This window comes from Pelodiscus sinensis, chromosome 32, assembly GCF_049634645.1.
Source record: "Pelodiscus sinensis isolate JC-2024 chromosome 32, ASM4963464v1, whole genome shotgun sequence".
Taxonomy (NCBI): domain Eukaryota; kingdom Metazoa; phylum Chordata; order Testudines; family Trionychidae; genus Pelodiscus; species Pelodiscus sinensis.
The window spans coordinates 8,978,996-9,004,687 of NC_134742.1; the positions used below are offsets into that span (position 1 = coordinate 8,978,996).

Genomic DNA, 25,692 nt, shown 5'->3' on the forward strand with positions numbered 1-25,692 from the left:
CACCCACTGTAGTCCCCATGCCCCCTACAGATGTCCCTTGTACTCTGCAGAGTCCCCATGTCCCCTGCTATAGACACCCACTATGCAACCAGCCCTGCCCTGCGCTGCGGTTCGCAGGGTTTGCCAACCTGTCGCGCCCCCCCCCTCCCCTGGTCACATGACCTGCTACCCAACTCCGCGTGGCTCCCTGGGCGAAGGAAAACAAAGGAGCTCTCTTCCCATTGGGCCCTGCCCCGAGCGCCCCGCCTTCCTGCCTGACGTCACGTCGGCGCCTCCGCGCGCTTGGCGGTGGGCGTGGCCAAAGCCGCCGGCCTCAGGCACTCCGCTCCCGACGTCACGCGCCGCGCCCCGGGGGGAGGGGGGCGGAGCCGGCGAAGAGGACGCTCGCCCAATCAGCGGGCTCCTTAGCGCGCGGCGCGGCCGGTTTGAATCTGACCGGGGGGTGGCCGTTAGAAGTTCGTTAGCCGCCCGCTCAACCGCCACTCAGCATGCCGCGCCACAGGTGAGGGCGGGGCCCGGCGTCTTCCGCCGGCCCGGCTGCCGCGGCCATGAATGGCGACCGGTCCGTCCGGTCGGGAAAGTGGGGAGGGTCTGGGCAGGGGAGGGGGTGCGTGTGGGGCTGGGGGGGGCGCCTGGGAGGCGCAGAAGGGGGGGCAGAAGGGCGGCGTGTGCGGGGCCGGAGGTGGCCTGGGGGGGGGGGGGGCGCTGCTGTGGGGGCGCTGGCCCGCCTGGCCCTGACCGGGTGTTTCCCCTCAGCGAGGCCCTGGCCGCCTCCCTGGTGAGCAGCGTGAACCACGCGCTGGGGGAGCTGCTGGACATCTGGCAGCAGATCGGCATCAAGGAGGAGATGCAGCTGGAGCGCATGCAGGCCGTCAAGCAGCACATCGAGGTGAGGGGGGATGACAGGGCTTCGGGCAGGGCCTGGGGTAACAAAACACAGGACTATGCAGCACTTTAAAGACCAACAAGATGGTTTATTGGGGGATGAGCTTTCGTGGGCCAGACCCACTTCCTCAGATCAAATAGTGGAAGAAAATGTCACAACCATATATACCAAAGAGATTAACCCCCCCCCCCAAAGTGAACACCTATAAAAAGGGATGTGGGGGGGGGGGGGATATGCTGCTCAGCCTCCACCTCTGTGCCCCTCTCCTACAGCTCTTCAGGGCTGGAGAGGGCTGCCGTGGGGTGCCTTCCAGTGCTCCCTGTAAGCCAGGGGTCTCCAGACTTTTTAAGCGTGTGATCACTTATTTAAGTGCAATCCTGGATCTACCGCACACTCAAATGCCCTTGCCCCGCTCCTGTTCACACCGTCCTCCCACTTCACTTTTATCAGGCTGGGTGCAGGGGGACTTGGGGTTGGAGTGTAGGAGGGGGTTCAGGACTGGGATTGGGGTTTGGAATGCTGGCTCCAGCTGGGCACCGCTTACCACAGGTGGTTTCTGGGTGGTGGTGCAGTGGGGCTGAGGCAGGCTCACCCTGACCCTACATCACTCCCAAAAGCAGCCAGCAAACTCCCTCCATCCCTGCCCCCCTCTACTCTGTGGAGATGAGGTACAGGGTAGAGGGAGGGAGCATCCTGACAAAATCATCACTCCCTTCCTCTTCTTCCCGTGCCCTGCACAGCAAGCAGGAGGCTCCCAGGGATGAGGGGAACCTCCAAGGTGGAGGGCAGGGGCAGCGTGGCAGTGCAGAGAGGGGTGGATGAAGTGCCGGCACTTGACAGCCTCCCGGCCAAACCTGTCGGCCAAACCTGTCAGGATCACCTGTCAAAGGTTCCAAGATCTACTAGTAGATCAGGATCTACTGGTTGGTGACCACTGGTGTAAGCTGTGCGCTTATGCTGCCGCTGGAGTCAAATGCTGCCCAACTGATTAACAGAGCACCTACACTTAGGTTTTTTGTTTCTCCTGATGGCACACTTTGCACTAGGGATATTAACTAGTGTGTATTTGTGTAAACATGTAACCACTGGATTTTTTATTTTAGTAGTTGCAGATTTACGCTTGGTGGTGGTGGGTGGGCAGGCGGGAGCCAATGATCAGCTGCTGCCTACCTGCCTTCTCCCACTGCCTCTGATAGAGGTAGCAGTGTGGGGGACGGGTGGCTCTGTGGGAACAGATATGTGCAGGGAGCTGGCTTGAAAGCTGCTTCCCGAATGTACCCGCTCCTGCCTGCCTGCCCCCTCACCCCCTGTGCTGCTGCTTCTCTTACAGACTGCAGCGTGGGAGTGGAGCAAGCCATTGGCTCAGTGAGAGCCGTCTATTGGTAATCAGCCTGGACAGTTGTATCTCACTTAAACTGTGCTTCTAACTCGGCCTGAAGTTAGTTTTTGGGCCAGGCTAAAGTAAATAGCCCTTGCAACTCTCCAAGCCATAGGCACTTACTTTTCCTCATTGAGCAAGGCCCCTGATAGTCTGCCCTGGCTGTGCCTCCACTTCACCCCTTGCCATGCCAATCTAATCCCTGGTCTAGACATGGCTCTGTTGATAGGCAAATGTTTCAGTCGGCCTAACTACCACCACCACCTCGGCAGGTGAATTACCTATAGCAACAGAAAAAAAAAACCTTACAGATTTTGTCTATGCTACAGGATTAGCATGCTGAAGCAATGCTCTAGGTTAGGGGTGGCCAACCTGTGGCTCCAGAGCCACCTGTGGCTCTTCAAAAGTTAATATGTGGCTCCTTGCATAGGTACGAAATCCAGGGCTGGAGTTACAGGTGCCAGCTCCTCACTGTTCAACCCCTAGCTCTGCCCTAGGCACTGTCCCCCTCCACCTTTTCCCCCTTGGATCCTGCCACTTCCCACCCTCTCCACTGAGCCTGTCACACCCATGCTTTCCCTCTTCAGTGTCTCCCACTGAGAGAGAGCTGATCACAGTGGGCAGAAGAAGGAGGTGCTGACCAGTGGGGCTGCCAGTTGATGGGGATGTGCTGAGAGTGTTGGTGGGGAGATGATCAGGGCCGGAGACATAGAACTGTTGCTCTTTGGCAACATGCATTGGTAAATTCTGTCTCCTTCTCAGCTTTAGGTTGGCCACCCCTGCTGTAGGCCATGTAATGCAGACTAGCCCTTCGTGTGGAGTATTCCTGATACAGCAGTTTTCATAGTGGCAACCTCCAAACGTCAACCAGCAGTTACATAGACTGCCCAAATGACCACAGCAATTTACAAAATTATATTGATAGTTTAGTTGAATTTTGTTACTTTTATGTATGTTATATCCAACTTAATGATAATTTTGTATCCTTTCTTGGTTAGGATTTGTTGAATGAAATGATTATGGAAGAATGTCAGTTAAAGGAAAGAATCAAACACAACATTGAACGTCGGCAGAAGGAACTAAAGATACTAAGAAATGAACTTTCATTAGACCCCTACCTGGTAAGATGGTTCTGTCAAGCATAAGAAAACCCAGTCTACCAGTTGACTTAAAGTTTACATTTGCTGCTTAAAATTGTTCATATATGGATTAAATATTACCATATAGGCGGTCTTTTGCTGTAGGCTTTCAGTGTTGCTATTTATGCACTTTGAATTTTCTATATGTAAGTTTTGATGTTTGTTTCCTTCCACTCCCCCATACAGTTTTCATAGGAAGTCTAAAGTTGGTCTCAAGTAGGGATGTCGGATATCGTGTATTTTAGTAATCCTGTAGCCACAACAGTTTTTAGCAGTTACACAATTGCTAAAATACTCCATGGGGGTGGAGCTGGCAGCCAGCGTGCTCCCCGCTCTCAGACCCACTCCCAGGAAATTCCCTACCACCATGCACTGCGGCCTCTGTATCGGGGAGGTGGAGCCTGTCCCTGAGGAGAATCTGTGCTCTGTGCAGATGGGCACCTGCATGTTGCCTCTTGTGAAGACTAGGTTGCAGCAGCCCATGTCCATTGGGAAAACAAGCTCCCCTTGGACAGAGGCTGCTCTGGCATCACATGGAGCAGCCTCCCTCCACAGCAAGCCCAGAGGAGTCAAACCTAAAAATAAGAGATTAAAGCATACTAGTCATCAGACTTTTTGGAAAAAAAACCCAGAAATTCTGGACATAGCACCACTGCTTCCCTTTCTTCCTTGTTTGATCTTGATCCTCCTGTAAAACCTGGGTTGGGGCTAGGTATCACTGTCTGTCTGCAATAACCTGGTGGTCTTGTATGTGCAGTCTGGCTGCTTTCTTTTAAAAGTGGAGTGCTTCCCTAATAGTCTTTGTCCCCCTTTTGCCCATACACATTGTCATGGGAGTTCCAAGTCTCAGCCTGTTGCCCACACTCCATTGTCTTCTGTGCAAAATGAAAGTCAATGGCCCCTTCCATTGTTCTAGTTGGAGAGAGTCTTTAAATTATTTAAAGCTGTATCATGGTGTTTCTTTTCTAGATGTCAGACCCTGCTACAAAATGCTGTAATCCATAAAGGAGGTTGCAGCATAAAATATAACTCTCTGAAACAAAACCAGGTTCATGGTTTGATAGACATAAATCTCAACTTGTCACAATGTGCTGTTAGGATTTTGTTAACACTTTTCAAGATGCTTCCTTGTCCAGTCTTCTGTAACACATGATTCTATTTAACTGGCTCGTCCTTGAAGGTTTGTCTCCTGCTCACTTGAAGGAATTGATTGAAATTTTGGAAGGTGTGGGAATGGGCCTGTCTATGTGATGGCTTGCAAGTAGGGGAGGCAATGGTCTAAGGAAACTTTGTCAGTCTTTAGGACAGGCAACTAAGACCTGAGAAGACAAGAAACTTCTGTTTGCTGAAGTTACTCTTATCCCTGAAGTTCATGTATACCATGTACTGCTTTGCATAAGGCTACTTTTTTTAGATGATGCCACAACTAAATATGACAAGGCATTATGTATCCTTATGATTACAAAAATGCTTCAAAAACATTACAGGCTGAAGAGGGTTTGTCCATCCTTCAGATGGAGAAAGAGCTTCGATTGGCAATAGAAGCTGCAGTCAAAGAAAAAAATGAGAGGCTGGAAGAATTGAAGGAGCTTCAGCAAGAAGATGAAAAGCTCTGTACAGAGCTTTTTGCCACTCCTTATTATATACCCTCTGGCAGTATTCCGAGTCGTTCACAACTGGAAGAGTTAAAAGAACATGTTAGGACACATTCAGAGGAAAAGGTATGTAGTGTCTTCTACAAAAAAATCCAATAAATAGAATGTGATTTGGGGCTGCAGAGTTTTCCACCTCTGCATTTTAACTGGAAAAGAATGCTCATTGCAGTGTCCTCTGACCACCCAGTGTACTTTAATCCTGATATCTCTCTTTCTTTAAAGGCATTGTACAAGGAAATGTCACTTTCTTAGTTCTTTCAAAGTTGTTATGAAAATAATAGTGATTGATATTTTAAAATGTGTATATGAACTACATCTTCACACCAAGACTAAAATTTTAAATGTTGTTCCAGTGAAGTGTTACCTTTTCATCTGTTGTAATTTGCAGATATGACTTGGATAATGGCATACTCTAGAGCAGGGGTGGGGAACATTTTTAGGATTTGGGGCTGCATGCTAGTTAGAAGCAAAAAAAAAACCCTCACCACTCATTGATATGGCCCTTAAGAAGAAGAGACTCTTCCCCACATTTCTCTTGCACACCAGAGCTTAGGGGGGTCCAAGCTAGTAGATTTTGTGTGCTCCAGTTCTATGGAATGGCGAGGGGAAGGCTGGTGCACCAGCATAGCCTCCCAATGCTAGCAAGGAGCTCCAAGTCTTGGGGGCCTTAGGTTCCCCACCTCTGCCCTACAGCTTCTGTGTAATGCTTTAAATTGTAAATAGTGTTGGAACCATATTGACTATCAATCCATACTCAGAGTGGCATTACCTAAACTGTCAAAATTCTGTTGCCTTGACATGGACTCTGTCTAAAGATCTTCAGTATTAGACAATATGCTAACCAATTATCTATAAAATGCTTGCTTTCTAATTTTCCAATAGAAACAACGTCTGGAAGTTTTTCTCAAACTGCAAAACGAAATCAGGCAATATAATGAAGAGATCGGACATGCACCTGATTCTACTCTTGAAAAAGAGGTGCTCTCTGATGACGAGGAATCCTTTTGTCTTACTAATAGGAACATTGAAGCTCTTAAAATACTTGTTGATCAGGTTAGATTTTTTTTGAGAGACTGTAAGAGGAAATATAGTTATCCCGGGCAACGAGGATGTACTCTGTCTTCTACAGCCATCTAGTGGCAACATGCAAAATAGTATTTGTTAAATAAGAGTCTCAGAGTGCAACTAAATAAAATTGACCTAACTTTGTAGTTTAGACATACCATTAAGAACATAGGAATTCTTCTGCAAAACTGTTATAATTAAGGATGTGAAATGTTTATCCATTATGGCTAATGGGTGATGCTTACTGGTTCTGGTTTACCAGTGTGTGTTGGAGCAGTTCCCCTGTCTGCCGGGGCAAGGGGTTGATCTGGGTGGCTGAGGCAGTGGTACAGGCGGTGGCTGCTTGAGCTGGCTGGGGGAGCTGATGGAGTGGTGAGATCCCACTTAGTTAACCTAACATTTAACTGATTAACCAGGATTTTATATCCCTAGTAATAATCTACTATTAAGTATTCTGTCTGGCAGTGACCAGACCTAGATGCTTCAACAGAAAATGAAAAAACACTTGAGCCTCACTTGCAACACTCACCTGCTTTGTTACGTTATATCTCCTTTGGTCCTCTTCTGCTTCCTGTTCCCTGATTTACTCTCCTCTCCACTCTGTGATCCGTCTTCCTGATCATAACCTCTCTTTTGTCCAAAAGACTGTCAGATCTTGTTCTCTCTTGTCTACAGTCTCCTCCTTCACTCTGTAGTCCTGGCTTTCCAATCAACTTTCTGCATGTCCAAGACCCACTACGTGCTGCGCTTGTCTCAACCTTAGACAAAATGCATAATCTGTCTGCCCACCAGTTCACTCTGTGTCTATTCATCAATCCCTATCCTCCCCTGAATTCAAACCCAATGTAACCTCAGTAAATTAAACTTTTGAGCCCTATGTGGAAACATATTTCTACCCGTGGGAAGAATCCCATGAATCAGCAGATATGGATCTCTAATCCAGGAGATGTAGCCAAAGGAGAGGAACATGGTGCCACCACTCCCAGTAGCCAGTGTCCTCAGCTGGCAGCTCCTCCTGGTCATACGGCTGTACCACCCCTAGCCTTGCTGGCAGCAGGGTTGTAGGAGCCCAGACAGAAGACATGGCTGGAATAAACTAGACCAAAGGCGGGGAACCTTTTTTGGGTCCGGGGCCACACACAAGTGACAAGCCAAATAACTCCTCACAGATGTGGCTCCCAGTTCAGAAACAGGAAAAAGACACTCCCTCAACTCCAGCACCAGAGGGGTGCGAGAAGGCACCAACCTTTAGGGCTTATCCCAGGTCTGGATGAACTCTTGTGGGCCCAAGGCTGGTAGATTTTGGGGGGAGGGACAGGGACTGTAGGGCTTGGGAGTAGGGCAGACAATGGGTTCAGCAAATGGGAGGGGGCAGGCTGGGGATGAGGGGGCAGGAGTGGCCTAGGAGATCCTGGTCAGGAAAGGAGAGCGGGTGGTGGCCAATGGGAGTGACGGGTGGTGGTGCCTGCAAAGAGCACTTCCCTGCAGTATGCTGAACCCATGGGCCTAATCTGGCCTGTGGCTTGTGTTGATCAGACCCTCAAGACTCCAGGGAGGAAACCTTGCAGGCCAGATCCAGCCTGTGAGCTGTAGGTTCCCCACCCCTGAATTAGACCATTGGATAATAAAAATATTGTAAAGTGTATAGTTTGCATCAAAATAGTAACCACTACTTAACTGTACAAATCCTGCATGCTCATTTTTCTCGCTGCAATGCTCTAAGAACAATCTGTCTTCCTTTTTTCACTAGTCTGTGCATTATTTCTCTTCTTACCCAGTAATTGTGGGTTAGTTTAGCCTGCTATTCTATTGTTAGAAGAACACTGAGTAATTACAACATTAAGTTGAATATCCTCTCTGAACTACATTTACTTTATACTATCATATTATGTGCCCTGTAGTTGCAGTTGAAAAAAGAATCTCTAATTTCAACACGGGAGGCTCTCAAGGAGAAGGTACAACTTCTATGGAATAGATTGTGCTGGCCAGTAGAGAAGCAGGAACAATGTAAAATGAATATTGAAGGTTCCATTACTCAAGAAGTTACCATGGTAAGATTTCACAGCCTGTTTTTCATCACGCTACTTTCCCTGCTGTAGTTCTAGGTTTGTCACAGAATTCAACTATATAAGAAAAGCAATGTTAACACCGAGAACTCACTTTGAAGACAAACCTTTTATAGAATCAGACCTTATGGTCACGGTTCTCCTTAAAGTAGTATTTTGTCCTGAGAGTAGAACTTGTACTACTGTTGCTTTCAAATTGTGGTTGAAACTCTGGCTTCTGAAGTCCAGAAGCACTTGAACATGACTTTGCCTTTTGTTTTCAGAGTTCCTTATAGGTATTGGTTAAAATTCCAGATAAAAATCATTATTTAAAACAAGGTTTTCTTAATTAGGTTTACTTATCTGTTAGTAGTCCTTTACTGTTTTAAACTTTCTCTACTAGTGGGAAGAAGAGCTGCTACGTCTAGAAGAGCTGAAGAAAGAGAATTTGAAGGGAATGATTGCAGAAATAAGACAGGAGCTTAACACTTACTGGGAGAAATGTTTCTATAGCACAGAACAAAGATCAGCCTTTCTCCCATATTATGATGGTAAATCTTGACTGCACCTGTCACTCTTACATTTCATGCATAACAATTTATGGGTATAGACTTGGAGGCAAGAATGGACAATTACAATCATCTAGTCTGACCTCTTCCATATTGCAGTAGTAATCCCATAACTTCTGGCTGAGTTACTGAAACCCTCAAGTAACAGAGAATCCACCGCAAGTGACCCATGCTGGAGAAGAAAGCAAAAAGTTCCAATGATTTCTGCCAGTCTGACTTTAGGAGAAATTTCTTCCCAACCTAAATGCAGAAATTAGTTAGATCCTGAGAATGAGACCCACAAGTTATACCTAGAAAAGAATTCTCTATAGTAACAGACCTTCCCACTAGTGTCCTCTCTCTTCCCAGTAGAGATTTGCCAATAACAGTCACAAATGGGCCAAATGTCATTGTAGGCAACCTCTTCCATACCATTGTCTACACAAGCTTGATACTTTCCGTCTTGAAATAAGTTGGGTTTTTTTGCCCCACTTTTCCCTGGAAAATCTGTGCCAGAACTTTCCTCCTTTGATGGTTAGGCCCTTTTTATCTAATTTCAAGCCTAAACTTGTTGATGGCCAGTTTATATCCATTTGTTCTCGTACCAAATTGGCCCTTAACTTGAATAATTCCTCTTCCTTCCTGGTGTTTGCTCTCTAAGGGTATGTCTACACTACCCTCCTAATTCGAAATAGGAGGGTAATGTAGTCATACCGCAATTGCAAATGAAGCCCGGGATTTGAATTTCCCGGGCTTCATTTGCATAAAGCCGGCTGGCGCCATTTTTAAATGCCGGCAGTTCGAACCCCGTGCCGCGCGGCTACACGCGGCACGGAGTACTCCTCATTCCACGAGGAGTACAGCTAGTTCGGATTAGGAAGCCTAATCCGAACTAGCTACTCCGTGCCGCGTGTAGCCGCGCGGCACGGGGTTCGAACTGCCGGCATTTAAAAATGGCGCCGGCTGGCTTTATGCAAATGAAGCCCGGGAAATTCAAATCCCGGGCTTCATTTGCAATTGCGGTATGACTACATTACCCTCCTATTTCGAATTAGGAGGGTAGTGTAGACATATCCTATATGTAGAAAAAGACATATTTACAAGGCAAGTTCCTTAATTTTCTACTTGTAAGGTAGGTACTCTGTTCCTTGGATCATTCCAGTAACCCTTCTCTGTACCTGTTTCAGTTTGAATTAATCTTTCTTAACCATGACCAGAATTGCACATGGTATTCCAGATGAGATCTCACCTGTGCTTTGTTTAATGGCAATACAGTCCCTTATCTCTACTGGAAATACCTTGAATGATTCATCTTGTGATGGCATTAGCCTTTTTTTATGGCCATGTCACATGGGGGACTTGAAGTCCTCTTGTGATAAACTGAAAGGAGTGCTGGAAAAATATAGTGGGAGTGTTGAGAGTCCTTGAAACAAATTGTAAACTATCGATGTTAATGGAAAGCAGTTCAAGCCAGGGTTGCAGCAGCACTCAGTTCTAGCACCTTTGGCCAAACCAATACATCCAAGTCTTTGCCTTCTCTGTCATTTCCAATTGATATCTGCAGCTTATAGCAAAAATTCTTGTTAGTCCTCATATGTATGACCTTGCAATAGCAAACTTCATTTACTCCAGAATTGCCTACAATAGTGGCCTTGTACCATTAGTAACCTCAAGAGCTGATTTCCCTATTTGTTTTCTTTTTCTATACACAAAATAAATGTTCAGTGATGACTTTTGATTAAATAGTTGGTTTCCCCAAACTGATCAGCTTAAGTGTCATACTGTAGCTTTATAAGCCTTATTACTCCAGAGTTCATTATAACAATCCAATATCCTTATTGGCCAGTTGGAAAACAGCACACACACCCAAAAAAACCCAACCCCTAAGCAGGATAGGCCTGAAACAGTGGACTTTTGGAATGAAAACATCCTATTTATTGGGGGAAGAGGCACTATTTGAAACTGTGCCCAGAGTCAGACCTTGGCAGGGTTTCAAATTAGCAACAAAACCAGGGAAGCTATGTTAGGTACATCCTTCAAGGGTTCGCTTGCATGCATTATTACTAAATTACTTGCGTTATTTAAATTACTAGAGTTTTGCCCAATATGCAACTAGTATTTAAAAAGCTCATGCCATATCTGTATTTGAATAACTTTTCAGAAATATAACACCATAAATAATAAACAAACTTTTCAATTCCAGATGACTTTACAGAAGATCTGTTGAAGCAACATGATGAGGAAGTTATAAAAATGAAACTCCTTTATGAGAAAAATAAGCCTTTATTTGAAGGTGTTGTTAAGTGGGAAACAACCTGGAAACAGTTCATAGAGCTGGAGGTACCAATTACAGGAAATTAGTTTACACGATTTCTAAAGAGGAATAGGCTGATAAACATGATCAGCAGAGAAAGGCAGTTGGATTGTGGGAAAGGCAGTTGGGGAAACTGGGTCAGATACATTTACAATCACTTTCAGGGAGCATCTTATTCCCATTAAAGATGGGCAATCTTAGGGTAGCATTCTACTGGAAGATCTAGCATTTGGCTTCATGATATCAATATAACCCCAGTGGTATGTCAGTCGTATTTATCCCGTTCTAACCTGAAGGGAAGCTGAATGACGTGTCAGTGTTTGAGACATGGCAACATTTGTTCCAGTGCAAGTTGGCATCCAAAGCATTTTGGGTTGTTGGTTTTGCAATACCTGCTCAGGGATGTCAATGTTCCCTCTGATTTTTTTCCCACCCCTGAACAAAATGAATGTTATGTGCGCCAATATTGAGATGATGAACAATACATCACCTTCATATTGGTACTCAACACCATTCACGGGGCGGAGGTGGAGCCAAAAGACCCTGTGTGGGAAGAGGCTTAAGCAGAGGGTGGGGGGGGTGCCAGTTTGGGGGATTTAGGGGTTCAGTGTACAGATTGCCTCAGCCCAAGAGGACTATCCCCAGTCCTCTCTCACTGCTGAAGCTTGGGACCAGGTGAGAGGTGCTTCTCCCTGTCCACCACAGCTCCAGTGGATGCAGTAAGGAACATTTTTCCCTGAGCTTGGGGCATGTCCAGATTAGGTTGGATGAGTGCCACAGAAGAGGAACCTTATCCCAGGGCAGCTCTGCATTAGGTGTGATGGCCAGGGGAGAGGCACCGTCTTCCTTGGCCACATCATGGAGCAGCTGCGGTGCAGGAGGGTGGGGGGAAATAGGTGAGCTCTATTCTGGGCCTGCCAGGCAGAGGCATACTATGTGCCTAGCCTGAGCCCCTTTGTGGGGCTTGTTAGGCAGGGAACTTAGGTGTCAGTACACGTTTTGGCAAACAACTGAGGTGAGATCTTAATCGTTTCATAGTGCAGTTAAGAATCCTTTATTAAACTGAACATATAGAAAATACTATTTTCTCTCTTTCTTGGGGAAAAGTGTTGTCAATTAATATTGTTGTTAAAAGACCTTTTCTCCTTTAAATTTTCTTGTATGATTCAGTGAGGCAACCTGTAGCCACTCCCCATCATCTGGCCTCGAACAATTTCCAGCCATTTTAGTTTCATATTGATATAAATATTATGTGTTAGTGATGAGGAAATGTCTCTAATTCTTTTGTAGCCAAGTAAATAACTCCCAAATCATCATTGATGGTCTCTTCAGAGAAAGGTGTAATTATGCTGATCATTCCTGAAATAGTGGATTCAATAAGTGAAGTTTCTCTGGCATGAAGTACAGAATATCATATTATGTGGGAAAGTGTAATTAATTGTATTACTATGTGGTGTTGCTCTTGAATGCTCTTTGCCATTCTAGAAGGCAAAAAAAAAAATCTTGATTGTATGTGTTGATATTTCAATAAATGTATTTTGTTCAGAAAAAATCCACAAATCCAAACCGACTGGTTAACAGAGGTGGTACTTTACTGAAGGAAGAGAGAGAGCGGTCAAAGATCCACAGGCTCTTAACAAAGGTAAGGTCTACCACCAATAACATGTATGCACCCTCGAAATTGAGTAAAAATTCTGTCGTTCCAATATCTTATGGGTAATCTTGTCTGAGTTGATGGACTACAATTTGCTGTAATAGATCTCTCTAAGTAGGCTGGATGCTGAGTTAGTTCATTTGCCATGTGATGGATATGATTTCCGTAAGACTCTTGAAATTCTTAGGCTTAAAGGATACAAACTAAACTAAATGCAATTTCTTCTAATGATAGGCACCCTGAAACATACTTGACTGTGCACAAACTTCAATTAGTTCATGTTTAATGTTTATGAACCTCTTTTAAACATTTAAAAATCAGCAGCCTACAAGTGTCATCCTTCAACCCGTTAAACTGCCTGTCTGCAATACTAGTCACTTGTTCCAGGAGTCAAGATGAAAGTTAATTAAATGTCACTTCGTTGGGTAACACTTTGTAAAATATCTGTCTTGCACTCCTTAAACTTCTGATGCTTGCCCTTAATCCGTGTTACCTCGAATGGCTCAGTGTCTTTTTCTATCTCAGACTTCTTGGCATCTTTAAAAAAAGCTGGCACAACATAAGACAAAGAAACAGGCCTGGAACTGTGCTTTTAGACCCCTAGTGAGGCAAGACTTGTTGCATACACGTACACAGTGCTTTTTTTTTTGTTTGTTTGTTTAAAAAAAAGGGGGGGGTGCTGGTACGTGTGGCGGGAGTGCTCCCGGGCCGGCAGGAGGCTGTGCCAGGGGAAAGCAGCACGGCGCAAATGCTCCCAAAAAGGTGCCAGTACGCTGTACTGGTGCATACCAGCACAAAAAAGCACTGTACATACATATATATTTACGTGAAACTGCCACATAGCCGGTGGAAAGAGAAAAAGTTCTAAAATAGTCAAGTGTAACACTACTAGTTAACAGGTTTTTAAGCAAGTGCAGTACCTGAAGGAACTGGTTTTTACCTTTCTGAAATAAGCCAGGCACCAACCTGACTGTCCTAAGTTGGTCAAATGTATAACAGAATACACAGAATTTTTATTTATATCATTTTTTTTTCATTTGCAAACTTAGTTGGGAGAAGACCTGAAAAGAAGCATTGAAATCTGGGAAAGAGAACAAAGCTGTAACTTCTCAATCAAGGGTCTGAGATTCCTGGATTACATGGCAAATCAGTGGGAACAGCATGCACTTAAAAAAGAACGGGAGAGGGTGAGATTTTTTTCTTAACGCTAAAACGGGTTGGTGTTATACTACAGTAGAATTTCAGTGTTATGAACACCAGAGTTATGAACTGACCAGTCAATCATACACCTTGGGAACTAGAAAAGGCAGCCTCAGAGACACAACACAAATACAGTACAGTACTGTGAATAAAATAAACTACTAAAAAATATAGGGCTTTTTTTTAAAAGATTTGACTAAGTAAGGAAACTGTTCCTGTGCTTGTTTCATTATAATGGGGTTAAAAACAGCATTTTTCTCCTGCACGGTAAAACTTCAAAGCTGGGTTGAGTCCATATTCAGTTGTAAACTTCTGAAAGAGACACCATAATGTCTTGCTCAGAGTTACATTATCCATTTCTGAGGTGTTCATAACTGGAGTTCTGTTGTACTTAGCCAGAATGAAGAATTGTTAGAATTAATTCCATCTCCAGAGGCCTTCACAAATAAGTGATGGAAGAGCTTTGATGGGATAACATTTACCCAAATACAGAGTGATAGGCAAACATCTGTGTGAATAGCATGTTGGTGCTCTTTTTTTTTAAGAATATAAATTATGCCTGTGCTTACATCCTTGAATGTTATCTTAGTTTTCAATGTTTTTTGGATGGTGTGTCTGCTTCCTGACAGGAGTGAAAGCTCAAGCAGGAAAAATTCTTCAGGTAGTGCCTTTTTATGTTGCTGGCTCCAGTTGCTGAGTGTGTTAGTGGGCTGCAACAACTTCTTGTAGTGCCTTAGGGGACGGAAAGTCAAGATTTTCCATAGAGAACCAAGAGCTAGAGCACCTACAACTGGGGAAGGTGCTAAGAATCCTGAGTTAAGCTGGCTTGATTTGAGTCTGTATAGTGTATTGTGGGTAAATGAACAGTAAACCAAGGCTGTGAGTAATCAGTGTAGGTGTGTCTAGAGTATACAGGGTTTTGTCGACAAAAGTGGACTTTTGTCAACAAAATTATAACTGCGTCTACACTGCTGCTGAGTTCTGTCGACATAATGTCAACAGAACTTGGCAGTTTTGTTGATGGCTGTAAACCTCATTCTACGAGGAACAACACCTTTTATCAACAGAGTTCTGTTGACAGAAGGCATTATTGCATCTACGCTGCCCTTTGTGTCTACACTGTCATGTCGACAAAGTGGCTTGCTTTGACAGAACTGGATGTAGTCTAGACGCTCTTTGTTGACAGTATGGGTATGTCTAAACTACATGGCTCCGTCAATGGAGCCATGTTCATTTGTTGTTTTGGCAAAGTCAAATGAAGCCACGATTTAAATGATCGCGGCTTCATTTAAATTTACATGGCTGCCGTGCTGAGCCGACAAACAGCTGATCAGCTGTTTGTCCGCTCAGCGCGCTAGTCTGGATGCTCCCCTGCCGACATCAAAGCCCTTTGTCGGCAGCCCTGGTAAACCTCATCCCACGAGGAATAATGGGGCTGCCGACAAAGGGCTTTGATGTCGGCAGGGGAGCGTCCAGACTAGCGCGCTGAGTGGACAAACAGCTGATCAGCTGTTTGTCAGCTCAGCGCGGCAGCCATGTAAATTTAAATGAAGCCGCGATCATTTAAATCGCGGCTTCATTTGATTTTGCCTATGTGTCTAATCTACATGCCTCTGACGACAGAGGCATGTAGTCTAGACACAGCCTATTAGTTGACAAAACTTCTGTTGACAAAAGCCTGTAGTCTAGATGTACTCTGTGGGTGCTGCACCTCAGGCTTATAACTATCAAGCGTATGAGCTCAAGTCCCACAGATTTGCACTGTCATTGCTCTGTACTTATCATAGTCAAGTCATAATTGGAAAACTGTAATGAGTTAGTACACTCCTTCAGTATGCCTAGTAGTGAAATATAACTCATCTCTTTTGTGTTGCAGTTAACGAAGAAACCCATAAAAAGGCATACTGGCTCAAATACTCCAACTCCCTTTAAGACAAGGAAGGCAAGTGTATGGTCTTTTGAAACACACAGTAGAAGCTCAGAGTTGCAAACACCAGAGTTAGAAACTTGCCAGTCAACCACACACCTTCTTTGGAACCCGAAGTGCTCATTCAGGAAGCAGCAGTGACTCCTCTCCCTTCCGCCTACCCCCCTCCCTCCACACACACACTCCTCCCAAAAAAGCAATATTGTTACACATTAATTCCTTTTTTTTTTTAAATGGGAAAGTTTTTAAAAACAAGACAAGGTAAGGAATTTTTCTGTGCTTTCATTTAGATTAAGATGGCTAAAAGCAACACTTCTTTCTGCATTGTAATTTTTCAAAAGTGTGTTAAGTTGATATTCAATTTTAAACTTTTAAAAGAAGAAACATAATGTTTTCTTCAGGGTTACAAACAACCGCTGTTCTTGAGGTGTTCATAACTCTGAGACGAGCACATCTTAGGGAAAAGGATCTTGTGGAATTCCCTTTTCCTTGCTTCTGCATTAATTTTATGCAAGTAACTTGCAGGTGCATTCTAAGTCAAATTGCCTTACTTCAGTTGATGCTTTCCCAGCTAACTTTGTTACTTGTCTCTCTTTTTTCCTTCATCTTCCAGAATAAGGCAAAGGCCACTGTGTCAAACTTTTTTTCTAGTTGCTGTTACAATTGGTATATTCTGTTTTAATTTATAGATACTTTTATAATCTTTAAATTTAAAAAGCTGCAAAAGTATTTAAAAATCAGAGTAGCACTGCATCATTTATGGAGGGAAATCATAAAACTTCATTTCCCCCTTCATTAGGGTAATGAGTTTGAAAGTCTCTAAAACTAGGTCCCCATATTTAGGGGAGAACTAGAGTTCATTCTTAGCAACTCTCAGCCAGCAGGTATTACTGTTCTGATAGCAGTGCAAAGTGAGGTTCATTGATTTTTGTTGAAGATGAGTGAGCTAGAAAAGGGACAGACTTACTGGAGACATTCAAGTTGTATGGAAGGACTGGTGGCTTAAAGAAGCAACACAAACTTAATATAGTGTAGATTTGAAGTGGTAGGAAGCCAGTAGTGGATGGGGCATCGGGCATAATGTATCTGGAGAAAAGTTGTATAGCGGTTCTTGTAGCTAAACAAAACTTGGCACACCTTCTAGAAACTACTCTGAAATGTTGTCATCTCTATAGATCTTGCTGGAATTAAAGGTCAGCATGCCTTTTACCATCCTAATTTTTGTGCATTTAATGTGAGAAATCTGAAGCTTTTCATTTTTTAATCTTTTAGTTGAATACAGTCACAAATGTAACTGTGCTGCGGGCAGCCAGCTGCACCAACCTTACCAACACAGGCACATGTGCTGCAACTGTTTCCAAAACGCCCATTCCAGTTTGTAAGGTGAGTAAAGCCTGGAGGTTTATTCTGCTGTTCTGGGCTCACAAGAAGGACTTTTATTATTGAGGAAAAAGTGATACTATCCCAGTTATGTAGGGCTCTTGCTCTGGAAATTTGTATATACATGAAACTTGAATATGAGCTACAAAAGTGTGAACTTATTTTTCTACTTTTAACAGCCAGGTAACTTTTTTGGCAAAAGTGTTCAGTGCTTACAAAGCTATACTAGAAACCAGCTGTTGTTCAGTTAAACATCAACTTTAACTCTTTCAAAGAGAAGGCTACAAATAGTTAACCACTGGTTATGAAAACTTCAAGTTCATCTTTAAGTTGATCTCTCTTGAAGTTCCAGTGTTACCTTTCTTTCCTTGTAATATTCCTGGAGATATTTAAGAGCAAGTTAGATAGACACCTGTCAGGTATGGTCTAGACTAGCACTTACTGGCCATGGCAGTATAAATGGGAGCAGCATGGTTAAAACACCTTAATTAGGTAAGAATTGCTAGAAGTCAAATATTTAATGCAGTATAAGGGAATTTAACACCAAAGATCTGATCACCCAGGCCATTTTGTTGATGCCTTTTTTATGGGGCTCATTATAAAAAGAATGGAAATAAGGCCTTAGAGTTAAAACACTAAAATGTCTCAACCTGGGTTCAATTCCTAAATTTGTTTGCAGCTATATTCTATGACCTTGGGCAAGTTATTAAATAACTTTGCCTCCATTGTCATCTGTAAAATGTGGGGCTGTTTTCTAAAATAAGGATATTAATGATATAAAGGCCAAGTCACAAAAGTTTAAACTATCATTAAACACACATTAACAATTAGAAGAAAAATACTAAAGTAACTGAGTTGGTTTTCCACTTGATGATTCTACATCCTCTCTGGCTACATCTACACTGAAGGCTTTTTGTGTAAGAACAGGTGTTCTTGCACAAAAACTTAGTGTCTAGACTGCACGCGTGTTCTTGCACAAGTAAACTTACAGTCAGGCATCAGAACAGAGGGCTTCTTGTGCAAGTTATTCCTCTCCCCACGAGGAATAAGCCCTCTTGTGCAAGAAGGCAGTATGGACAGGCAACAGAGGTTTCTTGTGAAAGAAACTCCTATGGCTAAAATGGCAATCGGAGCTTTCTTGCATAAGAGAGTGTCCACACTGCCATGGATGCTCTTGGGCAAAACCATATAGCAGTGTGGACATATTCTTGCACAAACATTTTTGCACAGAAACTCTTGCACAAAAAGCCTGCAGTGTAGACTTAGCCTTAGAGATTTGGGCCTTTTTAATCAAGATTGTACCTAATCTGTGGTATAAAAGCTCACTAGATATAATGCTTTACATTTTGCAGATGCTATCTAAATGCACACCACCATCTCCCCCACAGCGCATGCCATTACAAGAGAACAAGCAAGCCAGCAAATCGGACAATCAGATCAGCTATTTAAACTTCACAGTATGTCTGTCTTTTGTCTGAGTTCAAAATAGTCTAATTTTAGAGCGGGGAATAGAAAACTAACTAGATTTGGATGAAATTAGGTGGTGGGCATATAACTGCACTCTTGGCTATTTTTCAGTTTACCCAAGGGATGGGAAACTAGATCCTTAAGTTGTATATTTCTGTTAGTAATGTAATAAATTCTATGTTAATTATTGTTTGGAGAACTCTCAAAGCAGTTTGGGGTTATTCAATCCATATTGAAAGTAAGACTCAAGGTTCCACACCTAACCAAGGGCTAATAAGGAGTAACAGGATGCTAGGAAGAAAAGGTAGCTGTAGATGGGAATTTTGACTGCATGAAACTTCTAGAGCAGATTTACAGACTGGCTAGTTCAGTTGGCAGTGCATGAGACTCTCTTAATCACAAGGTCAGTGCCCTTCTGTTTACATTCTCATCCTGCCAGGATCTTAGGCAGGAAAAGTCTCTTGATGTTGAGAAAACTAGGACTTGATAGAGTTAAAAACAAACTAGATAGTATTGATGGACCTAACCTCCATTAATTTTATTATCCAGGATGAATAGTAATGGTGTCCCTGAGCCTCCGTCTATCAGGGGCTGGAAATGGGTTACAGGAGAGCGATCACATGATGATTACCTGCTCTGTTCACTCCCACTGGGGCATCTGACCCAATCTGGCTGTTTTATTATCTGTCTTGATATCTCAAACAGTTTAAAGATATCTTTCTGGTGAAAACTACTTCAGTCTGGCTATTTAGGGGATAATGAACTTCAGTTCAAAAGAACTGAAACTGAATCCTGGGAGCAAGGCAGCAGGCACTGAGCTCACTACTTGGGAAAAGGGTTGGTGCAAGGATGTTACGGTCAGCTCTAGTGGACAGACTGGGCTGTGTTAGCAGTGGGATGAAAAGGAAGCAGAATTGCTGTTGGGCCAGGCTGGAATATATGGTATTGGTCGCCATGTTACTGCATCCTCAGCTGCAGAGTTGGCTGATGTCTAGGTGGTGGGGGTGCGGAACATAAGGAAAAGCTTAAAATTCTGTAGCTGATGATTTTAACAGCTGTATTAAAATATGAGGATCAACTGTAAGTTCTTAAAGAAGGACAAAAATCAAGGGAAAGTGGGGGGGGGGGAGTAAAATCTGGCATTTAAACAGCAAAAATACATTCAATAAAATATTAGGGAAGGGAAGTAAGGCAGAGTAAACTTGAAAGAAGCCGAGACTTGTTTTTACTAAGACAACTGAGGTATGGTAAGGCAGGAAGATGGGGTATGTTGTCCTACCATGCTGTGGTGATGTCTTGTTAAAATCTTCATAACTCTTTAAATATTTTCAGAAGGAACTTTTGAAGCAAACAAGGAATACCGATGACGTATTCAATTCTACAGTAAATGAAAACACATAATAAGGATTCTGCCGCTTTATGCTCTGAAAAGCCCAGCACTAATCCCTTTGTGGAACTTGCAAGACTTGGGAGAGAAGACTTGCACTATATTTATAATGCCTCTGCTATGACTAACTCTTGCTAGGAAAACATTATTTTCATCTGTCATTGCACTTAGAAGTAATATATGTTGAATTAGTGAAGTCCACTCCAAGCAAACTTCTGTAAGTCTTAGTGTACAGATCAGTATTTATATTTTCTGTCTTTATTGGTGTGCCTGCATGTGTGAACTGGTTCATTTACTGATGCGCAATTGTTTTTTCTAGAGCATTAATGTAAAGCTTTTTTAAAACAATGTTAATATTAAAGCTTTTGAACGGTCTTACTCTTATGATGGTCAAGAGACTTGAATGTTTCATGCATTTGATTTATTCTGTTGTCCAGCATTAAGCAATTAGTCTCAAACCGTGATGCTTTTTAAGCAAACCTATGTAGAGAATTATGAAGCTAGAATTTTTTAAAATAGTTGATTAGTGATTGTAGCCATGTCACTTCTGAACTGTTCATTGCAGTTGTTTAATTTCTTTGACTTTATAGTTTTAATAGCCGCCTTTAACTGAAAATGTCCCTTCACAGTAACGAAGGAACTGTCTAACCTGCCCTGAAGAGATCTGAATAATGTTGTGATTAGAATAAAAACAATGTTTTTATAAGTGTTTTTAAATATTTCTTGAGGTGTATATAGTGTGATTCTGAAAAATATTTGTGTTGTGCTAAAAGTTAAAATTCTTAAATAATAAACTGTACTAATTAAGATGTCTGTTTCAATGGGATACCACTTCCTTGTTTTGGAGATGTCATGTGTTCTACAGTGTTTACAAACCACATTTTGTTGGTTTGGAGGCTGTTTTGGAACTAAGAGAACAGTAGACATTCATAAATTTAAAACTAATTTCTGTCTGAGGAGGAGACATTTTGTTGTGCATTAGTAAACTTTAAAAACAGATTTGGAAATTGATATTTAATTGCAATGTTGTGAAATTTGCTTTTCTTGAGGTAGAATACTTGATTAATTTATCACGAAGAGACATGAAACAGTTCATAGTATTGATAGAGCAATAGCTTGTGGGCTCCTACTGTTGTGTACTTTTCAATAGTGGTAGAATTCTTCTACTTGTCTGTCTGCAGGCAATGCAATTATATCTGTTAGAGGAAGCGACTTCTTTACTACAACATAAGTAAACATTAATCAAGCTCCGTAATTGTTTGAAATAGTACATGCTTTTTACAAAACAATGCAATCTCTGCAAAGACTTCCAGTCACTAAGCCCTAGTGCTTGGGAATATGTTTCAGTGTTTACCATTAAGAACTTTGTGTTTTGATTTTTGTTAACTTCTACTTCCAGCCCCTGGATTTTGTTGTTCAGTCTGTTTTATCAGAGCTCTCCTTGGGTAGGTACTCAAACCAGGATAAAGTTGTCCCTTAAGGAGCTTTGTGTAATGTGTTTTGGTGGTAAAGTATGTTTTTTCAGACCACAAATCTGTTGAGGTTTTCTTGGAACTCTTGCTAGTCTTTTTGCATCCTTTTTAAAACATGTACAACAAGAATGCTACTTAGGAGACCAGACCTGTACTATTACGTCCTGTCTCCTAATCCCAACATCTGGGTAGTTGGTAAAAATAGTTTTGTAAAAAGCATAAATGTAGGGTTGCAAACAGGGATGTAAAAGAATAATCAACTAGCCCATAAGCATAAGCTGGGCTATAGACCTCTGGCTGCTGGGCCGCCATGGTTCTGGGGGCCAGAGCTGGGGTACACAGCTCCTGCTGAGGCCAGGGGCGGGCTCTCCTGCCCACGATGGAAGAGTGCTTCCCTGTGCAGCAGGAGGACTGCACAGAGCTGCTCCTTGTGGCCCTCCCACTGCACAGGATAGCGCTCTTCCAGGGCAGGGGATGCTGCAGCCCACGTACCTGTGCATATTTTCGTATGGGCACCAAGCTATGATGTTGGAGCCCACCAGATCCTGACTGGCACATAAGAGCTGCAAGGTGTAGCTCTGAGGGATGGGTCCCCAGAGCAGGGCCGAGGTTCCTGCGCAGGTGCAGGCCATGGTGTGTGGGGTGCTCCCTGACAGCTGCTGGGGAGTGGAGGGGGAAAATGGGGAGCATGTGTAGAATGCCCTTTGGATACCAGGGAGGGGCCTTGTGAATGCGTACAGATCATCTTGAAGGTAGAACTGGAAGTTGAGAGGCTTCTTATGCATGTGGCTGAGCTGGCCCTGAAGGGGGGCGGGGCTGCTCCTGTATACAGGGACCTGGATGAGCTGTGTACAGGCACCAGCCCAGCACTGAAGGACCAAACCTGCCCCAGGGAGCTCACAACCTGTCACGCCAGCTCTTGTCTCCCACTCTCAGCATGCCCAAGCTCTGCTTAGTGATAGGCCCTCGCTTAGGACATAGTCTACCCAACTCTCCAAAGCAGGAAGGAAAAATCTCCTGCTGGCCGTCTGTCTGGTTGGCACCGTGCTTGAGTACAGGGGAGAGGTTTTATTGCCATCCCCAAGCAATAGCTTACCAAAGAGCAACACCTGCCCAAGCTCCATCAGAACTGCACTTGGCTGCAAACCCTTAATAGTGACCTCACATGCTCTACTGTCAACACACCAGCCAATCCAACGCTCACGGTTCTAGGCATTTGCCAAGTTATCCTGCCTTAACACTGCTGAGGTTGCCACTAAAGTTTGGTATTACAGTGCAAACCCAGTGAATATGGGATAATACTATTTGGTATCTGGAGTACCAGTGTCTGCCCAGGTGAAATCTAGCTTCAGATTGGTATTGTGTGACAAACATGAAATGTTTCTATTTTGGTGCTTCCCATGATAGTGCACAGATTATAGTGATTTGACAGGACTCTCCCATGCAGCTGGTGGGAGAGTCTGGAGATGCTGGGGGGTGTACCCCAGAGCCGCTGTGAGGTGGGCAGCAGGGCTAGGTGAGGGGGACAGGGCTAGTGCTGGGGGGCTCTGGAGGCTGAATTGCACAAATTATGAATGTGCAAATAAAATTATACCAGTCTACCAAAACTTTGTGAATGGGTTTTCTGGTCCCTGGTATCAGAAAGATTGGGAACTACTGTGATAGGCTACTCCAGTGTTTCTCAAAGTGTGGGTCGTGGCCAACTTACAGGGGGGTCGCAGCTGCTGGCTTCCCTGGGGTCCTTTGCACCCTTCCCTGGGGATTCCAGAAGTGCGCACTGGGCACGCTCTGGGAGGGGGTTTCAGCCCCAGAGCGTGGCGCTGGCGGCTTCCCTGCAATACAGTGCAGGAGGGATTGAGTCAAGTGCAAGTGGGGCTTTTTTTTTTTTCCCCCTAAACTTTTGGGCAGGGGCGTATCTCTCAAACTCAATGAGCATTTTAGGGGGTCATGGTATCAAAGTTTGAGAACCCCTGGACTACTCAACTAGGCACTTCCCCCTTTTGCCCCTCCCCACTTGCTGCCTCTATCTGATGGGCAGCAAGCGTGAGGGGAGCAGGTGCCAGTGCAGGGGGGAGTTGGATTAAAAGCCGGTTCCTCCCTGGCACTATTGCTGCAGGGGCCCAGGCATGAGCTGGGAATCAGCTGATTCCTGGCTCATGCCTGATTTTTTTCCCCCCTTCCCCCTGCTGAGCTTCAGCCTTTTAAATGTCTGAAGAGCTACTAAGCTCTTCAGACATTTAAAAGGCAGAGCCTCAGCAGGATTAGATCCTAGAGCCAGGAACTAGACCCTCTGCAGTTCTCTTCCCCCCTGCCCGTCCCCTATCAATTAATTGACTAGTCAATAGTTAAGCACCATTTACCATCCTAGTTACAGAGGGACATGCAGCCCTGATGTTTTTAGGCTAGTAATATTTGATTATTGCTGCTACTCAATCAGCTGAAATCAGACCCAGAACAGAGTTAAGTACAAAACACCATGAAAACATTTTTCCAGAGACTGGATTTTCTGGAACATGACCTCAACTGACCTGACTCAACCCTGCATCTTTGTCATGAATAGGAGGTGCAAGGGAGAGTTTGATGTAACCCTTTCCTTGCTCTTGAGATAAGCTAATCTTGAGTCTCTGTACCTGAGGGAGGGGGCTTTGGGCCTTCAGCCAATGAAAATGCAGATAAGGAATTTCAAAGGAGAGTTTCTTCCCTGCCCCCCTTTGGTTAGAGTCAAGCAGCAGTGTAAGCTGATTGGCTTGAGTTCTGGATTGATCCCTGACCTGTGCTCAGGCCTATAAATCAATGTCCAATGGATCCCTTCCAACCCTGGGTTCTGAGTACAGAGCAGTCCAGGCAAATATACAAATAGAAGTTCCTCTGTTTGTAAGGCACAGGCCCTGGTTCAGGGTGGGGCAGCAAAACAAATGTAGTCCCACAGTCAGTAAGGCCTGGGCCCTGGTTCAGGGTGGGGTAGCAACACACACACACACACACAGTTCAACAGACAAGAGAGAGGAGGGGAGACTACCACCCGATATGGGGGATGGCGGGGGGGACATGGGCCCTTCTCCATCTCCTGGCTCAGGGCCCTAGTAGTAGCATCCCTGGCTGCCACTGGGGTCAGCGGGGTTCCAGCCTGCAACACACTGACACTCTAAGGCCGTGGTCACCAATCCGTCAATCGTGATTGACTGGTCAATTGGGAGGGCTCAACCAGTAGATCATGAGGCGGTTTGGGGGCCCCCCAATTGCCCCCACCCCCAAGAAGCCCCACTACCTACCTCCGAAAATGGTGGTAGTGTTGGCTTCCCGCGGGGTGGAGGGAAGTCTAGCAGCTGCGTGCCACTTTCAGGGTTTCCGGAAGTGCGCTGCCTGCTCCCCTCCTTCAGGTCTGTGGCGGGCCAGGAGGTAGGAGTCCTGGAGGAAGGCATGTGCTGGGGTTTGGGGAGAGGGGGAGGAGTCCCAAAGGGAAGCGCATGCTGGGGCTCCCCTCTTCTGCGGGGGAGGAGGTAGGAGTCCCGGGGGGAAGCATGTGCCGGGGAGGGGGAAGGAGTCCCAGAGGGCAACGTGTGCTGGGGCTTTCCTCCTTGAGGAGGGGGGGAAGGAAGGGCGCGTGCTGAGGATTCCCTGCCCCCTGCTCCCACCAGCACCCTGTCCCTTGCCTCCACTGACACCCTGTCCTCTGCCCCAGACCCTTGCCCCAGAACCCACTGGCCCCCTTGTTCCTTGCCCCAGCACCCATTGGCACCCTGCCCTAGCACCCAGTCTCCTGCCCCAGCACCTACAAGCACCCTGTCCTCTGCCCCAGCACCCTATCCCGGTACCCCCTGGCACCCTTCCCCAATACCATGTCTCCTGCTCCCACCAGCACAGTTGGGGCCACATTAGTGAGGCTTGTGGGGAGTTTGGGGGAGTTTTTATTTTGTATCTCACTTGTATGGTCCCAGCTGACTTTTCTGTGGGTCAGTGACCCCCTGACTCAAAACAAGTTCCCTGCACTTCTCATAAATAGACAACGCAGAAACTTTTTGTGTTTGACATATTTTATTTAAAAATGAAGCCTGGCCAACAAACCCCAAATTGGGGGCCAAGCCCCCATCTGCCCACAGCATCATAACACTCCTGCACTCCCCCTTCCCCCAGACCCTAGATCTGAACCTATCATACACTGGAACCCCCTGTCC

The 25,692-nt window shown here is 44.7% G+C and overlaps 1 protein-coding gene across 4 annotated transcripts; it reads left to right on the forward strand.

The window, feature by feature from the left end:
* Positions 1-341: 341 nt before the first annotated feature.
* LOC102449261 (protein regulator of cytokinesis 1-like) lies at positions 342-20,854 on the forward strand. Of its 4 annotated transcripts, none has more exons than XM_075913985.1 (14): positions 342-502; positions 757-889; positions 3,263-3,385; positions 4,891-5,124; positions 5,941-6,111; positions 8,025-8,174; positions 8,572-8,719; positions 10,920-11,056; positions 12,577-12,672; positions 13,734-13,871; positions 15,761-15,826; positions 17,084-17,194; positions 18,544-18,648; positions 19,991-20,854. In XM_075913985.1, exons 1-14 carry the CDS (start codon positions 489-491, stop codon positions 20,057-20,059), a joined length of 1,695 nt encoding a protein of 564 aa, XP_075770100.1. In that variant the 5' UTR covers positions 342-488; the 3' UTR covers positions 20,060-20,854. The 4 variants fall into 4 exon arrangements, with proteins under 4 accessions (XP_075770100.1, XP_075770102.1, XP_075770103.1 ...); XM_075913987.1 differs by having other exon boundaries at positions 4,918-5,124; XM_075913986.1 differs by having other exon boundaries at positions 360-562.
* Positions 20,855-25,692: the final 4,838 nt, after the last annotated feature.

Bases quoted from the DNA above. Each gene is read 5' to 3' on its own strand.
- LOC102449261 (XM_075913985.1), top strand. The intron at 3,386-4,890 runs GTAAGATGGTTC...AAAACATTACAG, and splicing joins TTTCATTAGACCCCTACCTG to GCTGAAGAGGGTTTGTCCAT. The intron at 13,872-15,760 runs GTGAGATTTTTT...TTTGTGTTGCAG, and splicing joins TTAAAAAAGAACGGGAGAGG to TTAACGAAGAAACCCATAAA.